The 24,621-nt window shown below is 35.2% G+C and overlaps 1 protein-coding gene across 1 annotated transcript in view; it reads left to right on the top strand.

Annotated features, from left to right (window-relative positions):
- The window catches only part of ADGRA3 (adhesion G protein-coupled receptor A3), a 143,697-nt gene that overhangs the window by 90,959 nt on the left and 28,117 nt on the right, over positions 1–24,621 (top strand). The window contains exons 11-14 of the mRNA XM_036763375.1: positions 9,775–9,936; positions 12,765–12,968; positions 22,931–23,144; positions 23,402–23,610. Of these exons, the coding sequence (XP_036619270.1) occupies positions 9,775–9,936; positions 12,765–12,968; positions 22,931–23,144; positions 23,402–23,610 (789 nt within the window). The remainder of the gene's footprint in view (positions 1–9,774; positions 9,937–12,764; positions 12,969–22,930; positions 23,145–23,401; positions 23,611–24,621) is intronic.

Genomic DNA, 24,621 nt, shown 5'->3' on the forward strand with positions numbered 1-24,621 from the left:
AGTTTTCCCCTCTTTTAGAAGGATGGTTGACAGGGGATCAGTGTTGTAAACACTGTTCAGACACGCAAGTCAGAAACAGCTTTAGTTGAAAACACATTTAAATGCTTGTTATATACAAAGTACATGTGCATGTGGGAATGAATACATAACTAAAAATGAAATAGCTCCTTACCTCAAGGAGCTTACATTCTGTGGTGGCATAAATGAAAATACAGATTACTGTGGTGGGCTAGGGACAACTACTGGCACAGAGGTGCCTGGAAAATAGTAAACACTTAATAAATGATTGTTGGTTGAGACAGATATCAGACAAAGAGTCTTAGGAATAATTGGGGAACAAGACAGTATCAATTGACAGGTACATGGGGACTTCTGCATGCTTAAGCTGAGCTTTAAAAGGTAAGAAGAACTGTGAAGGAGTAATGCCTCCTTGCTAGTATGGGGAATAGTAATGAAGGTAGGAGATGACATGTTGCTTTAGAGAAGCAGTTCAATTTGACTACAGTGTCAAAGGGTCTGTTCATATAAAAGGAGAATGAAGTAAAATAAAGCTGAAGAGGTAGATTGGAGCCAGATTGTAGAGGTTTTTAAGTGCCGAGCTAAGATATTTAAGGTTAATGTTAGAGGTAATAAGAGTTCTTGGAGATGTTTGAGCCTATTAAACATATTAAATATAAATAAGATTAGCAGAGAAACACATGTTTAAGGTTAAATATATGTGGAACAAAGTAGTAATGAAGTATATATGTACAGTATTTGACTGATCTTAGCTAATTCGTTTGTAGCTTTTAAAACCTTTTGGCCAAAAAAAAAAGTTTTTCACCAGCCAGCCATTCCTGTAATAAATAATGAGGATTAAAGATTTCAGCTGTGAGAATTAATTCTTAGTTGAGGTAGCTATGCTCAGATCATTTTAAATGCATGTTCTATACCATAGTTGGACAAATAACTTATTAAATTAATGATTTTGTATCAGGTCCAAAATGTGAATCTGCTATAGATTATTTCACAGGTTATTAAATTATAGAGAGATTACTTTCGTAGCTATGATTTAGCCTGCATCAGTTTGACACAAGCTAGTACCATTCTGTCTTAACGTAAGCAATAAAAGCTATTAAGCTGCCAAATATAAATGATTAATTTAGTGAGGTCTTTTAAAAGTAACTAAAGACATTCTGTCAGACAATGTAAGTATCTGTATTTACTGGAGCATGAGTTTTAAAATTATTTTGTATATTTGAAGATTCATATACTAATCGTATGTATTCTCTTATTCGATTTTCTTCAAATGTTTAAAAGTTAGATTGCACTATATTTTTTTAAATTCTCATTTTTATTCTAGTCTTAAATGTTCTATAATCAAGTCATATATAACAACTATAGTACATATGAATAAATATTCACTGTCATTTAAACTTAACAAAAATTTACCGAGCCTATTATGTTCATATTCATGTTTTTTGTACTGGAATAGTTTTATTTATTCAGCTTTTTAGATAGATTTAAAATAAATTGCTGTGTATTTCGGTTCAACCAAAATGCTGGTTTACAGGGAACGAATCAGTCTTGAATTTAAAAATCTCTACCAGAAATATCTATTTGGTAACCCAAATTGTTTTCTCCTTTTCTTACAAGAATCAGAAATTGACAAGAGATTTTGGTAATAAAGGGGAGAAATAAAAACAAAAATACATGCAGATAGATCAATCTACAGTATACTTATAAGAGGGCACAGGGAATTACTATCATAAAGCAACTCTTTGTGTAGAAAGATTGGAGGGTGTAGTTTGTACTTTAAGCATACAAATGAAAACTCTCTAAGTGCTGTAATAACCTTTCTTTTGTTTTAAATTCTGTTGCATATTTTGCAAATGATTTTTAAAAGAAAAAAAAGCACCTATTTGTAACTCTAATAATAGTCTAGCTGGCTACTTGCTTCTTTCTCTAATTATAAAAACACATAGTGAATTTGTCATTTTCAGAAAAATTTTAGCTTTCATGCCCTGTGTTACTTTACTCAGCTTACTCTTGGAATGTTCCCTTTTGAGATTACGTGACCTTTTATCACGAAAACACAGGAAGCCTTGTCACCCAGTTTATTTTGGCAGGGATATATATACATATATATATATATATATATATATATATATATATATATATATATATATATATATATATATATAATATATATATATGTGTGTGTGTGTGTGTGTGTGTGTATGTATGTATGTATGTATGTGTATATATGTGTGTGTGTATATATATTATATATACGTATGTGTATATATGTGTGTGTATATATTATATATATTTTTATATTTTATATATAAATATATACATATATTTATATATTATATATATACATATATATGTTTTTGGAACTGTTTTGTGCCAGTCAGTTACTAAATATTTATTGAATGCCTATAAACGTAAAGAAGTATTTCAGTCTAGGCTAAGGTAAAATAAATATTAAATTTACATTTTGATCAATAGCTTTATGTATAAGTTAAGATTACTGTAATACAGAAGAACTCAGACAATGTTAGAGCTAAAGTAGAATGTCTTACATGAAATATACAAGTAACAGATTAAATGTATATCCAAATACTAATATGTTCTTATAATGTTTTTCAGGAGAGGTGAAGTTAGTATTTAGCCGGGTGCTATAATTAATTTACAGGTTAGAAAACTTAGAGTCATTGAAATGGAACATTTTAGATAAGCTAGTTATAAAAGATCCTATAGTTTTAGAAATCATACCACTATTCCTAGCTTGTTAAATGAATTAGATGTCGTACTTAAGACTATAATTTATCTCTTTGTCACTATTTCTATGTGAGAGGCTGCTTAGCGAATAGAGAACCAGCTGTTGAGGCAAGGTTTGAGTCTCACCTTTCGATACTTCTGTCCTTACGACCTTTGACAAATTGCTTAAGCTCACGGTTTCCCATAATTCAACATACAGTATACAGTAATATGCAATATACATTGCAGAACTTGTTCTGATGCATTGGTAGAGGAAGTTTTCTTTTTGGGAGTATCCTTTACCAATAAAATTGTGGGTACAATAAAAAGCAACAAAAACAGCTATTACTCTAAGTCTGGCAAATAGTTGTTTATTTAGATAAATTTTCTCTTGGTTTTAATCACTTCTCACAAAATTAGAGCTAATGACATCTCGTGTCTCCTTCATTCAACCCTATTGTGAGTATTGCCAATTAGAGTAATATCTCATATTTGTTTTGTGCTTTAAAATGCTTACCCATAAATAATTTCATTTGATATTCACAGTATTGGAGTGACAGATGGAGGAGCAGGTTGTGTGATCCTTCTTGTTCTTCTTGGGCCAAAATGGTCTTCAGGGAATGAGGTCAAGGAGAAGTACATGTATTATGATTACTAATTCTCCTCTATAGCTAAAAAACCATTTATTAAGTCATATTTCAGAAATAAGTTTTACTCAGATATAATTTGCAACATTGTATTATCACATTTATGTTCTTTTTGCTACCTTGAAGGGTTCAGAACTATCATAATTAAAGTCTGATGGGACTGGAAAATTAAATCCTAGTCAACAAATTTAACCTAGTTCTTTCAGTATGTCTTTGATCTCATTTATGTATGTGTTCCCTCCAATGATGCAGATCACAGCCTGCCATCCTGTCTGACTCTTGCCCATGTCCTCTCACAGATTCACAAGCGATCTACCCAACAAGATGAGGTCTTTCTTGAATCCCCTTGACATCATGTGTGTGACCCTTGTCAATTCACTTGATCTCTCTGAGCTTCAGTTTCCTTATCTCTAAAGTGTGGATAACAACAGCACCTTTCTCAAAATGGGTGGTGTGAGAATCTCATAAGATTATATGTGGAAATGTTTTGCAGAACTTAAAGCACTGTATACAAGTTATTATTTACTGTTTGTCCAAGATAGTTTGAAGAGGTCTGCTAGTTGTCTATCTAACTAAATATCATAACTTGCATTATAAGTTACCTTTCCATTGAAGTCACTTGGCCATGCACTATATATTAGTATTAGGATCTTAAGTTCCTAAACTTATTTGGCCCTTTTAAAAAAAAAATTACTCAGACCTCCCTGGAAATCTATTTTTTTATCCTATATTGTGGTTTAAAAATGTTTTTTCATAATTTAAAAAATGAATTTTTTAAAAAATGACATCTTAAATTTAATTGTTTATTGTAAATTTGTGGGGTTTTTTTCTGCATTGATATTTTGATGACACAATATGCATCATGTAACTATATAGTATCATATTGTAAACAAGTAATTACATGCACATATTCCTGCTGATGCATGCTGGACTTCCCGACAGTGTGCAACATGCTTGCCTGCCAACACTTGCTTGTTAAGACTTTTTGGCGAACCCAACCACTGATTGGTTATAATTATCGCTTTGGTAACTGAATGTGGAATGGACTAGAGTGGACAGAGACTTGTGGTAGGTAGACTACTCAGCAGGCTCTTGCAACAGACTACGTGTGAGGAGATGAAGGCTCACACCATAGTGGTAGAAATATCAGAGTATGAAGAGGATGTATTCAAGAGATGTTGCAAAGGTGAAACCCGTAAGTCTTGGCAACAGATTGGATATAGGGAGTGACAGATAGAGAGGAATTGAGCATGACACCTGGCTTGTGAGCCTGGGGGACTGGGAGGATGGTCATGCTCTTAGTAGTGATAGGAAATTTTGGAAGGGGGGAGAGTATAGAGGGAAGGATAATGAGGTCCGTTTTGAACATGTTGAGTTTAAGACATCTACCAGAATCCAGTTCAAGGTATCTTAAAGGTAGTTGGTGATGGAAGACTGCAGGTCCACAAAGAGGTTAGGGTTAGATAAGTGGATTTGAGTATCTTCAGCATAGAGATGGTAGTTAAATCCTTGGAAGCTGATGAGATCAGTATAGAAGGAGAAAAGAATAGAACACTGTGGGTTTTGCAAAGCAGAAAAATATGGTAAAAGATAAGGAATGTGATCATCACTAGCAAACTATAATTGAAGTATGGAACGCTTAAGTGAGGCTGGTGACCTTGCACAGCTCTCCCTCACTCAAATCCAAGTCAACTGCAAGTCATGTCATCATTTCCCTGATGTCATGGTCCTCTTCAAAAATGAAGGACAAACACAACACCAACAACAATAATTGAAGTGCTCATTTCCCATTCTTTTGCTCCTCTTCCGTTCCAGTAAGCTCTGGAACTGTTCACTGGTTTTTATATTTATTTTCTTTCCTTTTAATCACTAGTTTATGATCTATCTACCGAAGTTGAAGTTTGTTTTCCTTTTGACCATTCCTTTCTCTGCCTTTTTTCTTAATCAACTCTGCCTCTGCCCTCTCCTGTACCTGTCTGTTTCCTTGCTGAGTTTAGTGTATATTTACACAGACTCTATGTGTGTATTTTTGTGTATTTAACCTTCTTTTTTCTTGTTCATTTAAAAGTCCACTTAATGCCTACGTGCCCAACCATCTCTTCATTTTTCTTTACTCTTCTTCTCAATCTCCCAGTTATGATAATTTATAATCTGTTGCTTTCTTAGTGTATTCCTTTTCCCCCAATTTATTTTATCTCTTGAAAACAATGCAACAGAATAAAACACTGCCTAGGTCTTATGTTTGTCTTTGTTAATTCTCTTTGTGACCTGTAACGACTGTGGGATTCTGAAGGCATATTTATCTCCTTCCCTCTATTAGCATATAAGCAGGTCATCATCTTTTTGTCCTTTCCAGTTGGTCAACTATATTAGCTTTTCTGTGTTTCTCTTCTATCTTGTGTTAGACCAGAACTAGGTAGAATCTTTAAAATACTAACAAAAATATGAGGGTAAAGCACTAATAAGGAAATAAAGCCAGTACTGATTTTAAGAAAGAAAAAGACCAGAACTGGGTAGAATCTTTGAAATACTTCTTTCTTTTTTTTCAAATCAGCAATGGCCTTATCTCCTTATTGGTGCTTCACCTTCATATTTTTTCATTGGTTATTTGGCAGCCTGTCCAAGCCCACCATTTAGAACTCCATTGCCCTTTGGGGTGACTTTTAGTTCTTCTCAGACTTTGGTGTTTTATGATTTACAGCCATTTAGTGTTGTCAGAATTATATTGGTATTTTAAAAGCAGACCCTTGTTTCAATCAGAAGCTTGCAGTAATTACAAGCACTGGGTTGTTTTTCATTTGCACTCTAGCCTTCTGTCTTTCTCCTATTTAGTTCTAGACCCAGGACACTGACCATCTCTGCAGATGTGCTGAAGGAACATTTAAACCACCTGTCCATCTAACTGTGTGGGCACTGTTCATCCACTTGTTTCTCTCCCTCTCATGTTAGGCTGGAGTGTTTTCTGTGATTCAGGATTTTACTGATGGTCTGCATTATTCCAAAACTTAATGGGATCACCTCAGTGGCACATACCACCTCCCCCCCCCCCAAATGGAGAGAATCTCAGTATCTCAAGGATAAAAGGATTACAGACAAAGGGAGACCTTAGAGGTTATCAAGGCAGCTAGGTGGCTCAATGGATGGTGCTGATCTTAGAGTCAGGAAGGGCTGAGTTCAGATCCTGCCTGAGATAATTAGTAGCTATCTAACTCTGGTCAAATCACTTAACTTTTTTCTGCCTCAGTTTCCTCAACTCTAAAATGGGGTTAATATTAGTACCTACCTCCCAGTGTTATGAGAATCAAATGAGATATTTGTAAAAAGTGCTTAGCACAGTGTCTGACACATAATAGACCCTTTCTAAATGGTTATTTCCTGAGGTCCAGGAGGTGAAGTGACTTGGCCAAAGTCATACAGGTGATAAGTAGCAGTGGTAGGATTCAAACATATGTTCTCTGAATCCAAATCAAGTAGTCTTTTCTTCTGTGTGACACTACTGTTCCCTAGATACCTGTTCCGTGGACCATGTGTAAAGGATTATGACTGTGGCAAAAGCTATTGATAACAAAGTTCATACGCGTAGAAGATGTCTTTTTTGGAGATCTTTTAAGGCTCAGTTTTGCTCTATAGCATACACACACACACATACACACACGTGTGTGTATGTGTGTGTGTGTGTATTTATATATACATCCACACATATATACATATATATGTATATATATAACATATATACATATAATATTTTATATAGATAAGTATTAACTCTCATTTGATTCTTGTGTTCTTTATACCTTTTGATCAGTTGTGTGACTGTAAAAATCTGGTTTATTACAGAAATCATTTATGAAAACCTCCCTCTTCTCATCATTGAATTTCAGTAATGATGTCCTCAATCTAGACTATTTTTATAGAGATTTCTCAGGGTTGGCAGCTATTCATTTTTTCTGGTATTTTGATCACTTTTTTTTTGGTGATAGATATACTCATGTTTTTCTTTTCTTCTCAGTATTCATTGTCTCTTAAATATCTTCATAGTTGATTTCTCCCTGAACTCTAAATTTTGTCTTCAGCACAGTGCTTTTTTTTATATACATAGTGTAGATTATGTATTCCCATCCTTTTTTTCCCCAGTGCCATTTCTTTTTTCTTATGTAGTATGTCAAGGATAATAGACACCAAAATTGTGGCACCACTGTGATTGATGGAGAAAATAGATTGTTATAGAAAGACAAACCTTTTCCATTATTTATGTTGACCTTCTCTTAGTTTTATCTATCAGTGCTCCTTAGATAATCTGGATTAGCTGGATCTCTTACTAAGATTTCTTCTTTCATCTTACTAAGGTTTTTTCCTGAAGTGCTTCTAGATGTTTTTTAAGGTAATAGTGTTTGTAGACTCCTTTTATAAGTTTTATAAATGAGTTTATATTCTAAACCTCTGTTGCCCTTAGCTCCTGTATCTGCCTCCTTGAAAGTCAGAGTCATTTAACATTTATTAAGCACCTACTATGTGCCAGGCACTGTGTTAAGTGCTAAGGATACAAAGAAAGTCACCTGGCCTGATGAAGTCCAGACGGGATAGGAAATGGTCTGAGGAGGTGTGAATTACAAAGTTAATTTCATCTTGCAGAATGATGAGTTTATGAAGATCAGAAAATCTAGGAGATTGCCCCATGAGAAATAATCCTTTACAAGTGTTTCCTAAGGCAATTTCTAAGCTCTTTTGGTTTCTTCCTTATCGTGACTGATCTACCTGTTCAAATTCATTAGGAAATGGTAATAGTCTATCTTTGTCTGCTTTCATCTCCATTCACCATTTTTTCATGATGAATAATTTATTTAAATAGGTTAGGGTGGAGTCAACCAAATTATATTTCTTTTTTTTCATTGTTCTCATTTCATATTGATTTTGAGTTGTGCTTTAACTATTTGATGGTCAAAAATTGACCATCACATATGATTCAGAAATGACTCATATGTAAACAACCAGTCCTTGAATAAGACCTCTGCAGTCTACAAACTCTTTTCTTACTTTTGAGTCATCTTTTCCACTTTTGTCCCCATTATTTTTCACCAGCCTCCTCTAAGATTGAGATCATTGAATATTAAAGTGTATATTACTTTTATCTGGAGAGTATTATCATGTTCTTGATATAATTTATCTTCCTTCTTATCTTCAATGATAGATGTTGTTACATAAACTACATCTTCATGATGGTCTTTTTTTTAAACAAATATTCTTATGAGCACTTCAGTGTGAGGCCACATGCCTCATAAAATGACATTCCATGTTGCCTTTACATATATGTTAATAACAACACCGCTATCTTCTTTACTCTCTCATGAGAGCCTTTGAACTGTCTGTATTTCTGCAAGATGAAATTAACTTCCTTTTGTCTTCTGACTTCATTTTTAGTGAGAATATCAGTTTTTATATGATTGAGAGTTCAGTTTCACTTATAGTACCTATTGCATTTAATGTATGGGCCTTTCAGTGAAGACTAGCACCTCTAGTATTAAAAGGTTGCTGAGCCCTTTTCAGGACTGCTCATCTACCTTTGGTGTCCACTCATCAGCCACTTCTCACCTGGGGTTCCAGGAAGGTATAGCATGCACAGTGGCCACATTCCCGTAAAACCATCTTTGCATATGGACTAAACCAGGCTGAGGGAAACTGATAGGCCTCAAAACTCATCAGTGAGTTAGGGGGATTTGTACCCCAGCATGTAAGGACTTTTTTCAGCAGAATGGGCAGAACAGTTTGTTCCAATGGTCATGAAAGTGGCTGAATCAGGCGCTGTGTGGAGTGCTTAGAACTTGGTCAGACATTGAAGACGCCAAAGTCATCCATTGTGTCCTGGCCAGTCATCTTGACTTTTGTCTCACCAGGGGACTTTGATGACTCTGGAAGAGAGAGTGAGGCTGACGATTTTGCACAACCATGCCTCATTTAAATCCAATTCATGCACAATTCAAGACATCACCCATCATCCACTGTTTTACCCCAACATTGTGATGTCATTGGTCTTCTTTGAAAACAAAGGACAAACAACAACTAGCAACTTAAGTTTATAGACAGTCTAAAAAAAATTATACACTTCTCCCCATTTATCTCTTTCTGTAATGCTGACAGCATATATGGAGGAAAAATCATTTTTTCAAGTGGCATAAAAATTAACAGTAACAGTCTGCATTTTTAAAACAACTATTCTTCCATTATGTGAGTAATTTGTAAATATTTTGTTCAAGCTTAGAACAAAAAGCTTTAGATTTTTGTAGCCAACCTTAGAACTACAACATCTTTTAAGTCCATTTCTTCTAAATGAATCCAGTGATATATATTTTACATTAGTTTTAATGATCTTTTTTTTTCTTTCTAGCTTGGCGATGTGATGGTAGATATTGCAAGCAACATCATGTTGGCTGATGAGCGTGTTTTGTGGCTTGCACAGAGAGAAGGAAAAGCTTGTAGTAGAATTGTTCAGTGCTTACAACGAATTGCTGCATATAGATTGGCAAATGGAGCCCATGTATATTCAACTGTAAGTGTAAATGTTATATCAACACTTATTAGCAACACTAAATTATAAACCTAAAATGATAGTTTTTCAGTTGTCACTGGTGTGAATAAACTTTATTTTTCTAATTTTGAGTTGAAATTTTGAGAAGAGATTTTTTTTTAAAGGGCTGTTTTGCATTGGAATAATGTGATTAATGGCACTACAAAAGCATCTATTATTTTCTGATTAGTGTGATGCTGTACCTTAATCTGTGTCAAGTGTTTTTCTTAAACTTAATTAAAAACATTAATATCTCTGTTTCAAATCAAACTGCTGTTCTAACCATTCCAGTGTTCTGTATCTAGACCAAAGGTTTAGTTTGTGGGAAGGCATGAAAACCTTCCAAGACATAAAGTTAAAACGGTTTGGGATCTGTTGTGCATCCCTCTCCACCAGCCCTTCATCACATATGCAAGAGGGCATTATGATCTAGTATCTATGATATGTGATGTTTATTAAACCTTTCTGCAACCAATCTGTAATTTTGACATATTTTATCTTGGGGATTCATAGTTTTGATAGCCGTTGTCTAAAGTAATATTTCTTTTTCTTTGTCATTTATTTACCTTTTTCAAATTTCCTTATTTGCCTTCAATTCCCTAAACTTGGATTTGGTTAATAAATACTTATTTTATTTATGTTTACCTCTAAACTTAATATCTCTTGAGCACATATTTTTTCCTGACCAAAGTCTTTTTAGTCGGGCTTCATGTAACACTCTTAGACTCTATGGGAATCTTGTCATTTTAAAACTGCCCTCCTATAGACCTCCAATGAAATTACAGATTTCTTGAGGTTGACTGACTAGAATTACTTATATTTATTATAGGTTTGGATACTTTCTTCTTGCTTCACAAGAGTAGTTTTTTTTTTTTAATGTTTTCAGTCTCATTTCTGATAATGGTCAGCTTTTTTTTTAAATCCCTGTAACACATTGGGATATTAACACAAAGCAATGTTCAAAGATTTCTCTTTTGTGAAACATAAATTGTTATATTATCTCCTAAGCCTTGTTTAGATTGTTTTTCTTAAATGTTTTATGCATGATTATGCTGAAGCTCATTTGATATTTTTCTATACAATCAGAAATATTTTACCATTTTTATGTTATATCACTTTGCCTTGTGAGACTAAACAATGGTTAAGAATTGAGTAATTCTTAAGTCTAATCCTGGCTCTGCTGCTAACTAGCTATATGTGTGTGGGGATTTCATATAGCCTCTCTGGGCCTCAGTTTCCTTTTCTGTAATAACCTTCTCTTGAACACATACCAAATGAAATTCAAACTTCTTAGTTTCGCTTTCAAGTCTTTCCACAGTCTGACTTCTGTCACATAAAAGTTTCTATCTTTATCTCCACTAGTGGCTCATATGATTTCTTTGATATGATAAATCTGGACTACTTGCTATTCCCTGTCCCTGGATTGTGCTTTCTAGGCTCTCATGCCTTTTCCTCAGTCACTTCCTCTAGTTAGAATACCCATCACAATTCTGCTTATTTTTCAAGGACTAATTCACAAGTATATCTTCCATGATGCCTTCCCTGATCACTGTAGAGACAAGTGATCCTTTCTTCTCCAGTAATTCTGTTAACCTTAGTTGTTATCATTTAGGGCACTACACCGCCTCATTTCACACGTATTTGTATGTGTAATCTCATAACATATCAGCTCTCGCAAAAGAGGGATCCTGTTTTGTATAAATTTGTATCACCTCCAACACTTTGTACAGTGCTTTATACAAAGTCAGTGCCCAATAAATGTTTCTTGTTAAGAAAGGCCACATGATGTGGTGGCTAAAGAGCAGACTTCAGAGTCAGACCTGTACTGCATTCTGGCCTCTGACAAATACTCTCTGTTTAGTCCTGGGCATGAGTTACTTACTTTTTCAATGTCTTAGGCAAATCTGTGATACAGAACAGTTGCTGATTTGCATTGATAGAAGGAGTTCCTTGTATCAGTAAAATCACAGATATAGATTATGCCTTTTTTCCAAATGTGGAAGATCTACTAGGCTATCATTTTTATAGCCTCATCTGGGGGGAGAGGTCTTATAAAGAGAGGTCATGTTGGCAATTGTATAGACAGGTGTACATTTCATAGTCCAAAGCTTACAATTTCACCATTGAGCAACTTCAAAAACTTGGGTGGGCAACTGCCATCTTGGTTATTTATCTGTATCTGATTAGTTCATTTACTTCCACTACTTGATCCAGTATCTCCCTACCAGGTAGCATGCAGATGGTTTTGGAGTGGGATTATTACTTATGTCTTATTCAGTAAAATACTGAGGCAAAACAATTACTTACTTTCTTTCTGGTAGAGATTCTGCATTGGGTGTGAAATGTTAGATTAAATGACTTTTGAGATCCATCACTGGATCTCTTATCACTGGAAGAGACTTAAGAGACACAGCAATAGGTATCTAATGCTATGATTTAGCAAGTAACTATTAAGCCCCTAATAGGTGCAAGGGACTACGTGAAATACCAGGGATAGAAAGAAAATGTGAAAAAGTCCCTGCATCAGGAGGCAACATGGATGCTGATAAATAAATGCAAAGTAATTTTTGATGGGATCATAGAAGAATTCATCTTAATTTTCCTGAGTGTATATCTTACAGTATGATTATTTATTCAGCCAACATGTATTGAATTGGAATGTTCACCGACCAGTTTTTTTGTTCCATCTAAACACCTAGTACATTTTATTAAAATGTTGTATAATTTAATGTGTTTTTATATGCCAGATTATCTCATTTTTGTTTTTCTGTGACTTTAACCTTAATAACTAACATTTGTTGAATTTGAAGTATTCACCAAATATTGCACTGGAGGCTTATGTCATCAAGGCTACCAGCTTCACTGGAATGACATGCACCGTGTTCCAGAAAGTGGCAACATCTGATCGGACAGGACTAACTGACTATGGAAGAAGAGATCCAGATGGACATCTAGATAAGCAACTGAGCTTTAAGTGCAATGTTTCTAATACATTTTCCAGTCTGGCACTAAAGGTATGATGCCTGATAGTATATAGACATTTATACCTTTCTTTATAGGTAGATTAAGAGTGTTAAAATGTGCTTTTATAATTTCAGAGATTAAGCAAGAATAAAATAAAGGGCCAAATTAAAAAGCAGTGAAAGTAAAATTGATACAGTTCATTGAATTAGGAAAGGTATGTAAGCATGTATAAGGGCAGTGTGTGATCCTGGCCAAGCATCTTCACTTCACAATGCTCTAGGCAGCTCTCTGACTTTATGTGGCAGAGAATGTACTGCCCTACATTAGTAGAAGGAGTTTCCTCTCAGTGAGTAATACCACTGCAAATCATAGATCCAGTCCCTATTACTTATATAGTAGGGCAAATGTTTCCAGAAAATAAAGCATGTTTTATTGTGACAAGGAAAAATAGAAACAGAAATGTTTTTCAGCTTAGTCTGGTTAACTTCCTAATGAACATTTTGACCATCTGTTTTTTAAAAAAAATATGTATCTTTAATGTTCATTTAAAAAAATTTAGAGTTCCAGATTCTCTTCTTCCCTTCTATCCTACCCCTCCCTCATTCATTGCAAAGGCAAGCAATATATCAGTTATGCATGTGAAGTCATGCAAAGTATATTTCCGTATTAGCCATGTTGCCAAAAAAAATTTCAAAAGCAAGAAATATAAAGTAAATGAAAAAAATAATGCTTCAATCTGCAGGTGGCATTGTTCATCATGGGTCCTTTGGAATTGTCTTGGATCATTGACTCGATCAGAGTAGCTAAGTCTTTCATAGTTTATCATTATTACAATATTGCTAGTGTCAGTTAGCATATTTGAATAGTTTTTCTTTCTTAACAAGGCACTGATTGTTGCCATTTATTCAATGATTTTTGAATGATAACTATAATGATCAGTAAGTTGTCATATCATGGGACTAGAAAAAATTATGAAAGTAGCAGGATAGTACAGAATTTCTAAGCTTTCTTAAGTTTTTAGTACATTTTTAGAGCAACCTTGTGATCGAATTCTTAAATCTTTTAAGTTTAGAGTGAGTTAATTGAATTAGAAATATTTTCTTTCAAAACAAAAAACGCAAATATATTTGGAAATTGTTCTGAGCATGAATAAAAACAGACAGAAGTGTTAACATGTCTGTCTTTTGATAGCTTGTGTTTTTATACTTTGAAGACTATCTCCTTATTTTGATAGTTAACTCTTGATTATATATAACTTCATTATCTACTTTCTCCTTTGTTTGTAACAAATTTTAAATTCATGCCTGGCTTTTCTGTCAGTTACCAAGGATTTGTTAAGTGTCTACCATGTGCTAGCTCCAGTGTTAAGTAATGGGGATACAAAGAGAGGTCAAAAATAAAAAGAAAATCCCTGCACTCAAGGAGTTCACAGTCTAACGGGGAGGACAACGTTCTGTACAAACAATCCATGTACAGGATAATTGGGGAGGCACTAACATTATGTTGGCTCAGGAAAGGCTTTCTGAAGAAAGTGGAAGTTCACCTAAGACTTGAAGGAAGCTAGGGAATGCAGAGATGGAGATGAGAAAGGAGAGAATTTCAGGCATGGAGGACGGCCAGTAAAAATGAATGAAATTGGGAAGTCGAGTATCTTGTCTGAGAAGCAGTGAGGAGGACAGTGTCACTAGATTGTAGAATAAGTAGGCTGGCTGGGTGGGGATGAATAGACTATAAGGAGACTGAAAGGGTAGGAGGAGAATTGGTTATGAAGAACATCGAAAATCAAACCAAAAAAGAATTGAATTTGATACTGGAGGTAATTAGGGAGCCATTAGTGTTTATTGCATGTGTATGGTGATGGGGGAACATGGTTTGATCAGAACTTTAGGAAGATGATCTGACAGCTGAGTTGAAGATGGTTTGGAGTAGAGAGGGACTTGTCTCAAGGAGACCAAAGAGCTGGTTGTTAAAATAATCCAGGCCTGAAGTGATGAGGGTCTAAGCCAGGGTATTGTTAGTGTCAGAGGGGAGAATGGGATTTGTGGTGAGATATGCTGCAAGGGTAGAACTGACAGTACTTGGCAACTGATTAGATATGGGGGTGAGAGAGAGTGAGCAATTACATATGACAACTAGGTTGGGAACCTGGTTGGCTGGGAGAATCATGGTGCCCTTGATATAATAACAAAATTATGAGGGAAGACTCAGCAGGGAGGATAATGAGTTCAGTTTTGCACATGTTGAGTTTAGGATGTTGACAGTTCTAGTTGCTCAGTACATAGTTGGAGATATGAAAATGTAGATCTAGAGAGAATTTAGTCCTGGAAAGAAGGTCTGGAATCATTACCTTGCTTATTTCAGTTAATTTTTTTTTTCATCTAAGCAAACTTTTCTTCTTAAGTGCTTACTTACTAAGCACAAGATGCTGTCCCTTTAAAAAACAGAGAGAGATGATATAGACCTTGTTCCAAAAGAACTTAGACTTGAATTCAGTTCAGCAGATGCTTATTCAATGCTTTTTATGTGCCAGGGCACATAAAAACAAAAGCAAACGGTTCCTCTCCTCAAGGAGCTTAGATTCTACTGGGAAATCCAGAATTCTCTCTTCCTTCTGGTTAACTATGGGTCCAGCTCATTGTTTATATTGTAATATTTATGCAAGATCAGCAGACTTCCCATTCTGCTGGTTATCATAATGGACAATATATATTCTTCATGAACTTGATATTTTTTCTCTATGAATTGTTGATCTGACCTCTTTATAAGAATTGTGGATCTTATTAAAAATATCATCTAGTATTAAGGGACTTAGTACAATGAGTATGTATCATTGGAACACAGGGATATCTGAAGAAATTCAACATACACGGGGAATCATTTTATTCAGATTCTGTGTAAGACATCTTCCATGGCACTGAAAGATACTTTTGCTGAATATTTGTTTCTCTATTCTATGCCTTGTTGGTGGTCAGAGAAATACTGAACAAGAAGTTGTCTCTGTGTTTCTATATTGCATATTAACAGGTATGTGTGAGATACTTTGTTAGAGGAGAGCCTTTATAAGTGGGTCTTCCTCTACAAAATCAGATGCTTTTTCTTTTTTTTTTTCTCTTCTTTTGTAATTAATAAACATGAGGGCCATTTTTCTTCCTGCATTTCAGTCATCAATTGTGTGGCTGCAAAATTGTGGTCTACAGTAAAGAATCATCCACAGAAGCCTCCTCGTATTTTCATCAAGGATTCCTTTGCTATGTGCAAAGAACATTCTCATTTTAACTATAATTATGTTACCCTTACAGACTAACTATAATTATCTCACAGTGTAAGAGAGGAAATGTTATGTATACAAATAACTGATACAAAAAAGACTATTTAAGAGGAAAGGAGAAATCCATCCAGGCAAAACGTGGTGAGAGATGTTAAGAGCAAGAAATACTTTTCATTTGTGGTCCTAAGGAAGTGTTTCATGGGAGAGATAGCCACTGAATTAGGCCTTTAAGGAAACATAATTAGAAAATCAAGGCTATTTGGAGGGGGGATATAATTGAAAATATAAATTGAAATGTTTGAGGATTATGTACATCATTTAAATCTCATATTAATAAAGATAAGAGTTCTCTTTGCAGTCAAAACTTCATTTATCAGTTATAAAGTTTTTGTTTAGTCATGTCTGACTCTTCATGACTTCATTTGGGATTTTCTTGCCAAAGATACTGGAGTGGTTCGCCATTTCCTTCTCCACTTTATTTTATAGATGAGGACATTGTGGTAGAGTTAAATGACTTACCCATTGTCACATAGCTAGCAAGTGTCTGAGCACAGATTTGTATTTAGGTCGTCTTGACTCCAGGCCTAGTGCTCGTTCCACTGCGCCACCTGGCTGCTCTGTAAATTATGAAGTAGCTGTGACTTAATTCTTTAAACTAAGTACAGTTGAGGAAATATGTTGATAAATCAACGTGTTATAAAAGTTAGTATTCCAAATAATGTAGGCATATTTTTCTCCTCTCTAAAAAAAAAAATCATTCTAATTTTATAGTAATTTCAGAATTGGACCAGACCTTGAGGATTTTATAGATGAGGACCTGCAAGTGTAGGAAAATTCTGACTTGCCCTAGATCACATAGGTACAGTCACAGAGCCAAGACTAAAACCTAGGTCTCCTGACTCCCAGTCCAGTACTGTAAAGCCACCTTGATAAAGGTATACAAGATCTGTGTTATTCCTAGTTTAAAAGACAGGCATCTGCATAGGGGTTGTGAAGCTCTGATTAAGTATTATATTCTTAAGAAGGTTTGTTAAATTATAGTAAATTTGTAATTGCAGTCCAATGTAGCTATTTAATGTTAGCTTTTTTAAAGTAAGTTTTTGTTTGTATCTTCTGTTTTCTTACATCATCACAGTTATCCTAATTATACCTCCTCCTACCTCTCCCACAGTTATTCCCTTTAACAAATAGCTCATCTGCTGTGGCCTGAGTAAACTTCCACTGTCTGGAGCCACAGCCTCCATGGTGCTAGAAAAGTGGGGGGCAAGGAACGAGGATATGGAGCTGTTGAGTCCTTGGATCTGCTAGTGCAGCTTTGCTGCCAGTAGCATAGGAAATGAAAGATGCTGAATGAGCTTGGGGTCAGTGAATATCAGTTGATGGTTTTTGTTTTGTTTTTTAACCTTCTTTTGGATTCTGGTTATTTGACCTAGACTATACATACAGCTGAAGTTTTTAGTGCACAATTTTTGTTTTGGAGAGATTTGAAAGGTCATAGGGATCAGAAGAAATGTCTAGTCTGCCATCTTATTGCTCACATGACTCAGAAGTCTTAATAATTAATCTTTATTAATATTTGTTGAAAATAGAGGATGCTTTGCTAAGAGGTATAATGTAACATGCATTACAGTATTCCTTTAACTCTGTGTCAAAAACAAGTTATGCAAGGTAAACTGGATTAAATTTTGGGAATGAAATACCTTGTGATTTCACTGACATGCATACTCCTACCATGTAGATATCAATCCAGCATTTCAGTAGACAATTATTATAAATTGCTGTGGTCTTCTAAAATTCATATCTGTTGTCCAGCCTTCTGGTGATAAGGCCATCTCATCTTAGTCTGGCTGATTCTTAGATGACAAATGTACATCACTTTCTAAATGCTCCTAGTAAATTAGACATTTCAGAAGATGATGTTTTAAAGTTCTACAGTATTACTCGTGCTTTTGGAATAATAGAGAATATTTGGAAAGGAGGTTTTGTTATTCAAATAAATACCAATATGTAGGTTTTAAATTGTTTTAATTACACTGGTTGTTACTAAAGCACTCATTTGGAACCCTTTCAGTTACTCAAATCTGTGTTTTAATATACTTATATTATACAGTGTGCATTGTTTGAGATGTATGTAACCATGCCTAAAGTCCTAGCACTACAAAGATAAAATTTTTTAAAATTAAAATTTGTCTTAGTTTTCCATATGTACTCTACAAACATTACTATAATGATAGTTGATAAATATCTGCCATCGAATCTTTAATAAAAAATTTTACAATTTTTATTGTTATGAAGGTACATTTTGTGGTAGTTTATTCCCTATGATATTAAACTTTCATATACCCCTATAATTTCAAATGGTTAAGGATGTCTCTACAAAACATTGCTAATTATTTTTTATATAGCCCTTATCTTTGAATGTATCTGCATCCTTATTGAGCCCTTATTTAGATTTTTAGTGGGCGTAACTTTTTAAGGTAAAAATCTCTGCAAATTACTACCTGGTAGGCAAAATTATATTTGCCTTTATATGATCCAGCTCAAATCCTGTCTCCTTGAAGATATCTAGGTATATTCTATTCAGTAATGGTCAATAAAACACAATCTACATAATATATCTACCAGTCATATAATGACACCACTTTGTTTCATTAAAGTTATTCATTTTTATATTTAACTTTCCTAGGTAGATTATAAGTTCTTTAAGGACAGGAATTATTTCATGTGTTTTGTGTTACCACTATAGTGATGTAGGGTAATTTATCTTTTTTTTCAGGGATCTCAGCAACTCTTTGCAATATCCTTAGTGGGGGCAGCAGTTTTTCTCTCACTCTGAGGTTGTATACAGGCAGCATATGAAGGTGGGGAAAGCTCAGACCTCAGGGCCAGTGCTTAGACCAGCTCATTATACTTCATTTGTAAAGCAATATACATGTTGCAAGAGAGAGAACAAGAGAATTAAGAGAACAAGTTCTCATTATGACAGATCATTGTAGATCCTTCATGGCTTTTCCTGTTCCTCTGTTTTGTGTGGGACCCTAAAGAACTCCTATGCATCAGTGTATGGCAAGTACACAGAGAAACATCTGTTGAAGGGTGATTCTGCCTTCCAAGACTCAGGCAGCCATGTCTTTGAGAACACAGAGTCATAGGTGCAGTACCAGAAAGTACTAGAAATCATCAAGTCCTGCCCCCCTTATTTAGAACTGAAAAACTGAGATCCTCGGAATTTCATTGATGACAAAATGTCAGAGATAGTATAACAACTATGTTGCTAGCAGCTGTTGTAGGGGTGAAAGACCAACAACAAAAGCACACAGGAAAGCTGCTAGCACAGGTTCTTTGATCTGCTTTTCTAAAGAAAGCAACTTTAAGGAGTTAATAGTCTTACTTTAATTAAACATACATATACCATTCACTTAGTTCAGGGGAAAAGTCAGCACTCTGAACTTCAGAGCAAATATAAACAGAAATTACAAACATGAATTATATAAACAGAGCAAATAACACACAGAGATCAACAGACAGGCATCTAGCTGTCTGACCAAAGAATTACATGGTTGCTAGAAAGAGAGGCACCAACATCTGGGTTTTCAAAGCCAGGGGGCTCCAGCAGCTACCTAGAGTCTCATCTGGTCAAATCACATGACACTCTTCCAGTGAGTGAGAGCCCCAAACAAACCACTAACCTCTGAATTTATATACCCTGTTCAGGGTCAAAGTGCGTCACAACTATGGGACTCAAACCTATGTGAACTAGGCTTTCTTGTTTCTTAAGCAGGTCATCAAAGATTCCCAGATTTAATCAAAGAAACAAAGGCTAGACTCATCAAAGGTACTTGATTACTTCAGTGCTCCAAAAGGGAAAACAATAAAAAAAGTCCCACCTTAATTACCATTACAGGCAGAAAGTAGTGGAGGGTGACATGAACTTTGTTCCTGTGACTCATAGTCAGTGTTCCTTTTACTGCATGGCAACCTCCATCATGTTCTGTGTCAGTCCTTGCTTTCTCAGTCAGGCTTGTGTCAGAGATTGAAAGACTGTGGCAGCAAGAGGTCATTAATTATGCACCACCACCCCTAGATCCCCCAACCCCCACTCCCCACCCTGCCCTGGTCTTTTATAATGCTTTGCATGCTGTGGACTTTTTTTTTTCCTAAGAAAATAAGCTTACTTCTATAAAGCTTCAAGTTGTGTCCCATAGCCTTAGTGTCCTAGGATATGGTGGTTCTCCCCTATTTGCCTTTTGTTTACCTTTCATGATTTTATTGGCTTGAAGTTTATTTTCATCTTTTCATTTTGTCTTCATATAAAAATCATGATTATATATTACTTTATTATAAACTTTTCAAACCTAATAGTGTAAGATGTTTTTTAATACTTTATTACCCTTAAGAGCTTGATGTGATCTACAGATGTGACAATTTCGTATTTTCTTCTAGATCAGTTTAGAATGATTACTATTTATTCTTAGCACTGATCCATAACTACTTACTGTTAATATTTGTCCAAGCAAAGAAGTATCCATTTATCCTGTTTAAATTCCTTTTTTTCCCTAGCCATGATTTTAAAAAATCCTTCCCAATTCTATGCCAACTTCAAATTTAAAACAGTTTGGGTATAAATCTTTGTCAAAGACAAAGTCTGAATTTTCCAAGTCTGAATTAGCATTTCTCAAACAATACACAGAACACTACAGTTCCACTAAGCAGTATAAGAACTTCAGCCAGAGTCTAACTACAAAGATAGACAATAGGCACATGGAACAGATCTGTTTGCTTTGCTGATTGTGTCAGTCATATATAATGTATGCTTGAATCCAGTGCGAAGGGTATTAGGTTGGTTAAATTGATTATGTGACTGGAAAATGGGTTTCTTGTTTTTCTAGAGTTGGTCTTTGAATGTATCCAACAGTGTATACATACAGCTTGTAAGATTCATTAGTATCTATAAAATAATTGGTATAAATTTATAATAATGCTTTTTACTTCAGTATACAAGTGGCTCTATGATCTCATCGATGATAATACTCATCTGTATTACATATTCCTTCCTTCTTTCCTTCATTCCTTCCTTCTGTCTGTGTCTTCCCCATATTTTCCCGTAAGTTTTCCACAAATTTTTTTGATTATTTTTGAATCACAGGCATTTTTATTGACAGATCATTAGAAAAATGATCATGATAGAAGTCTTTAAATTTAGTTTATTCATCTAATAAGCCTGTTGGTTCAGCCTTCCCTCTTACCAGTGTCTCCACCTTCCACAAAATATGTAGTCTTTTTCTTCATTCCACCCTGTGGAGAAGATCATTTGAAGGGCTCCAAGGAAGTTGGTGGCAGTTTTGAAGTGCTTGCCAACAGTATAGATCTGACGGATCAACTCCTCCATGCAGATAATTCCATATTTACCAAGAGATTTTTCAGTAAGGGCACTTGTAGTCAGGGCAGTTCTGTTTCTTGATCTTGCCATAACAACACTTGTAAATCAAATCTTTCACAGACTTCAGGTTTGGGTAACCCTGTACTATGACTTGTAGATCAAATTTCTGGGTGTTTGCCTAGTTCTTTGGTTTTTAAACCAAACATTCTACCGGGAGAATCCCACTGGAATGGGGACATACCAAGTGATTGCAAGAGGAAGGCTTCATGCAGTCAATCTTCTTGTTCTTAACAAATTTTGCCTGTAAATCCAGTTTCACAGTGCCTGTTGAGCTTAATGAAAGTGCTGTTGAAGATTTGGCAAAGACACAAAAGCTGAAATACTTTATGGATCTTGAGCTAATACCATTGATGCCTCTAATTCTGATGACAAAAGCTAATTTGGGTTCAGCCAGTGCATAGCAATTGCTAGTTTTATGTGCCAGTCTAGCCAGTTGTGTTTTACATTTGTACATCTATCTGTATTCCTTATGCTAAGTTTTAGTTCTTTCATAGATAGTCTGGCATTCTTTATCTGTTTTGATTTTCTTGTCTGGATTGTTAGGTGGATCCCTTTTGAATAGTAGCGGTTCTTTAACGTCCTTGTACTTGATATAATTAGCATAGTGTTAGCTACAAATGAGAGGTTTCCATCATCTATGTAGAGAATCTCTTCCATTTGCATTTTTTCATTCACCATTCTTTATAACCTTTGGTGAGCATGTGTGACTGTTTTGTGCCTCACCTCATACTGATAATATATAGTAAAGCAGGGTAGGTTTTGTTTTGGTTTTGGTTTGATTCAAAGGTTTTGTGAGTTAATTTTTATTGCCACTTTCATTTCTGTACCCTCTCCCCACCGCTATCCCTGTATAATTCAGATACGCCATTATCACTGAATTTCCTGAGTAGTTTGCTATTGTCGTGATAGCTGGTATTACCTAGCTGTTGTTAGTGTGGTCTCCACCAGGAAGGAATTCATTCTATAATGGGAAAAAAGTCAAACTAAGGGCATGAAAGAGAGAATTCGTTTGGAGTATATCTTAACTCTTTGAGGGCTTGCATTTCTCCTTCTGGTATAATAGCACACAGTGTAGTCATTTGACCTATTTTCATTCCATGTTTCTGCTGTAGTTTTAAGAAAGTAAAACAATATTAAGGCTCAGATGCACTGTTTATCAAGTTCAATATGGATCTTTTACAAATGGCCCATTAAAAAAGTTTTTGTTGAACATGAAATTTGAAAACTTGAAATGTGACATTGAATTAATGATTATTTTCTTTTTGAGAGACTGATAATCACATTTAAAATATTATCTTTTTTAGAATACTATCGTAGAAGCATCTATTCAGCTTCCTCCTTCCCTTTTCTCACCAAAGCATAAAAGAGAAACCAGACTAGCAGATGAATCTATGTACAAGCTTCAACTTATTGCATTCCGCAATGGAAAGCTTTTTCCAGCAACAGGAAATTCAACAAATCTGGCTGATGATGGAAAGCGGCGGACAGTAGTCACTCCTGTGATTCTCACCAAAATGGGTTTGTTTGTGACAAATATTGCTATATAATTATTACTTGTAATTTTTAGGTATTTTTACACGATATAAATTCCCATCTGATACCCAGTTGAGCCTCCCAATAAAGTAATTCACCAATGGTAACAATGTGACTTTATAACTTAGGCTCTAAAATAATGTTTTATGTTCACCTCTGTTTAATGACTCAGCAAATTCCAGATTTTACACAGTTTAGCACATCAGTTGTTTTTTTAAACTATTGTATTTTTCTTTCAACAGATGGAATAAATATAGATACTCAACACATTCCTATTAATGTTACATTACGTCGAATTGCACATGGAGCAGATGCTGTTGCAGCCCAGTGGGATTTTGATTTGCTGAATGGACAAGGGGGCTGGAAGTCAGATGGCTGCCACATCCTCTCCTCAGATGAAAATGTTACAACAGTTCAGTGCTACTCTCTCACTAGTTATGCAGTTCTAATGGTATGGCCTTTTAAAATTTTCTGTGTGAAAACTAACATTGAACACTTGATTTTTATTTTCCTCAGACTTTATAAGATGCTTTTAAAAACTTCTAAAATGACCTATTTGATTATTTAAGAGTGCTTGTTCAGTGTAGTCGAGAGGGAAATTGAGTTATTTCTAAGTGTGCTTGAAAAGTACACTGGAAGTCATGTAAAGATAGGAAATATGACTAAATTAAAAATGGAAATCACATTACTAATCTGTAATAAATGAACCAGTATATTAAGTAAGATTACAGTTTAATAGATCTGGAAGATCCAGTCTCCCCACATCCCCCCAACAAGTACCTCTCTTTTGTGGAGTATATAAACTTCCTTCATTGAGACAGACCATAACCATTTATAACATAGTTTTAGAGTGAATGGAAGAATAAAGCATTTGTTAAATGCTTACTATTCGTAAGGCACTGTGCTCAGCACTGGGGTTACAAAGAGAGAAGTAAGATAGTTTCTGCTCTCAAGGAACTCACAGACTCATGGCAGAGGCAATAAATAAGGAAGGTTTTAGCTGCAAGTCAGAGAGAAAAGTCCCATGATCCTTAGGATACAACAAAAAAACAAATGTCAGTGCCTCTTTAATGTCATTTCCACTGATAAAATTATATCAGTTGCTGATGTTGAACCACTTAATGGTGGTACTACAGAATTGGGTGGCACGAGCTTTTTTTTCTGAGCATTCAGTAACTATGTAGCACCTACAGGAGCAGTTGCCAAGCTGAATTTCCCCAGGGGCTTCTCTAGGATGACAGTTATGAATCCTGGGCTGGAAGCACTGTTATTCTCAAGGCTCCTGGGTTCAGGGCCCTGGGCTACATCCATCAGGATGGGAAGGAAGATGGTGGGTGATCAGGGTGGTAGAGGTTTGGCTTGCCTGGCACATGCTGCCCCCTGTCTCTTCCTCAGGAGGCTTTCCTGTTCCAGCTTAGCTGCTTTCTTTTGGCAGTTGTTGGTACAGATACCCACTTCCCTA

This window comes from Trichosurus vulpecula, chromosome 6, assembly GCF_011100635.1.
Source record: "Trichosurus vulpecula isolate mTriVul1 chromosome 6, mTriVul1.pri, whole genome shotgun sequence".
In the NCBI taxonomy this organism is placed as follows: domain Eukaryota; kingdom Metazoa; phylum Chordata; class Mammalia; order Diprotodontia; family Phalangeridae; genus Trichosurus; species Trichosurus vulpecula.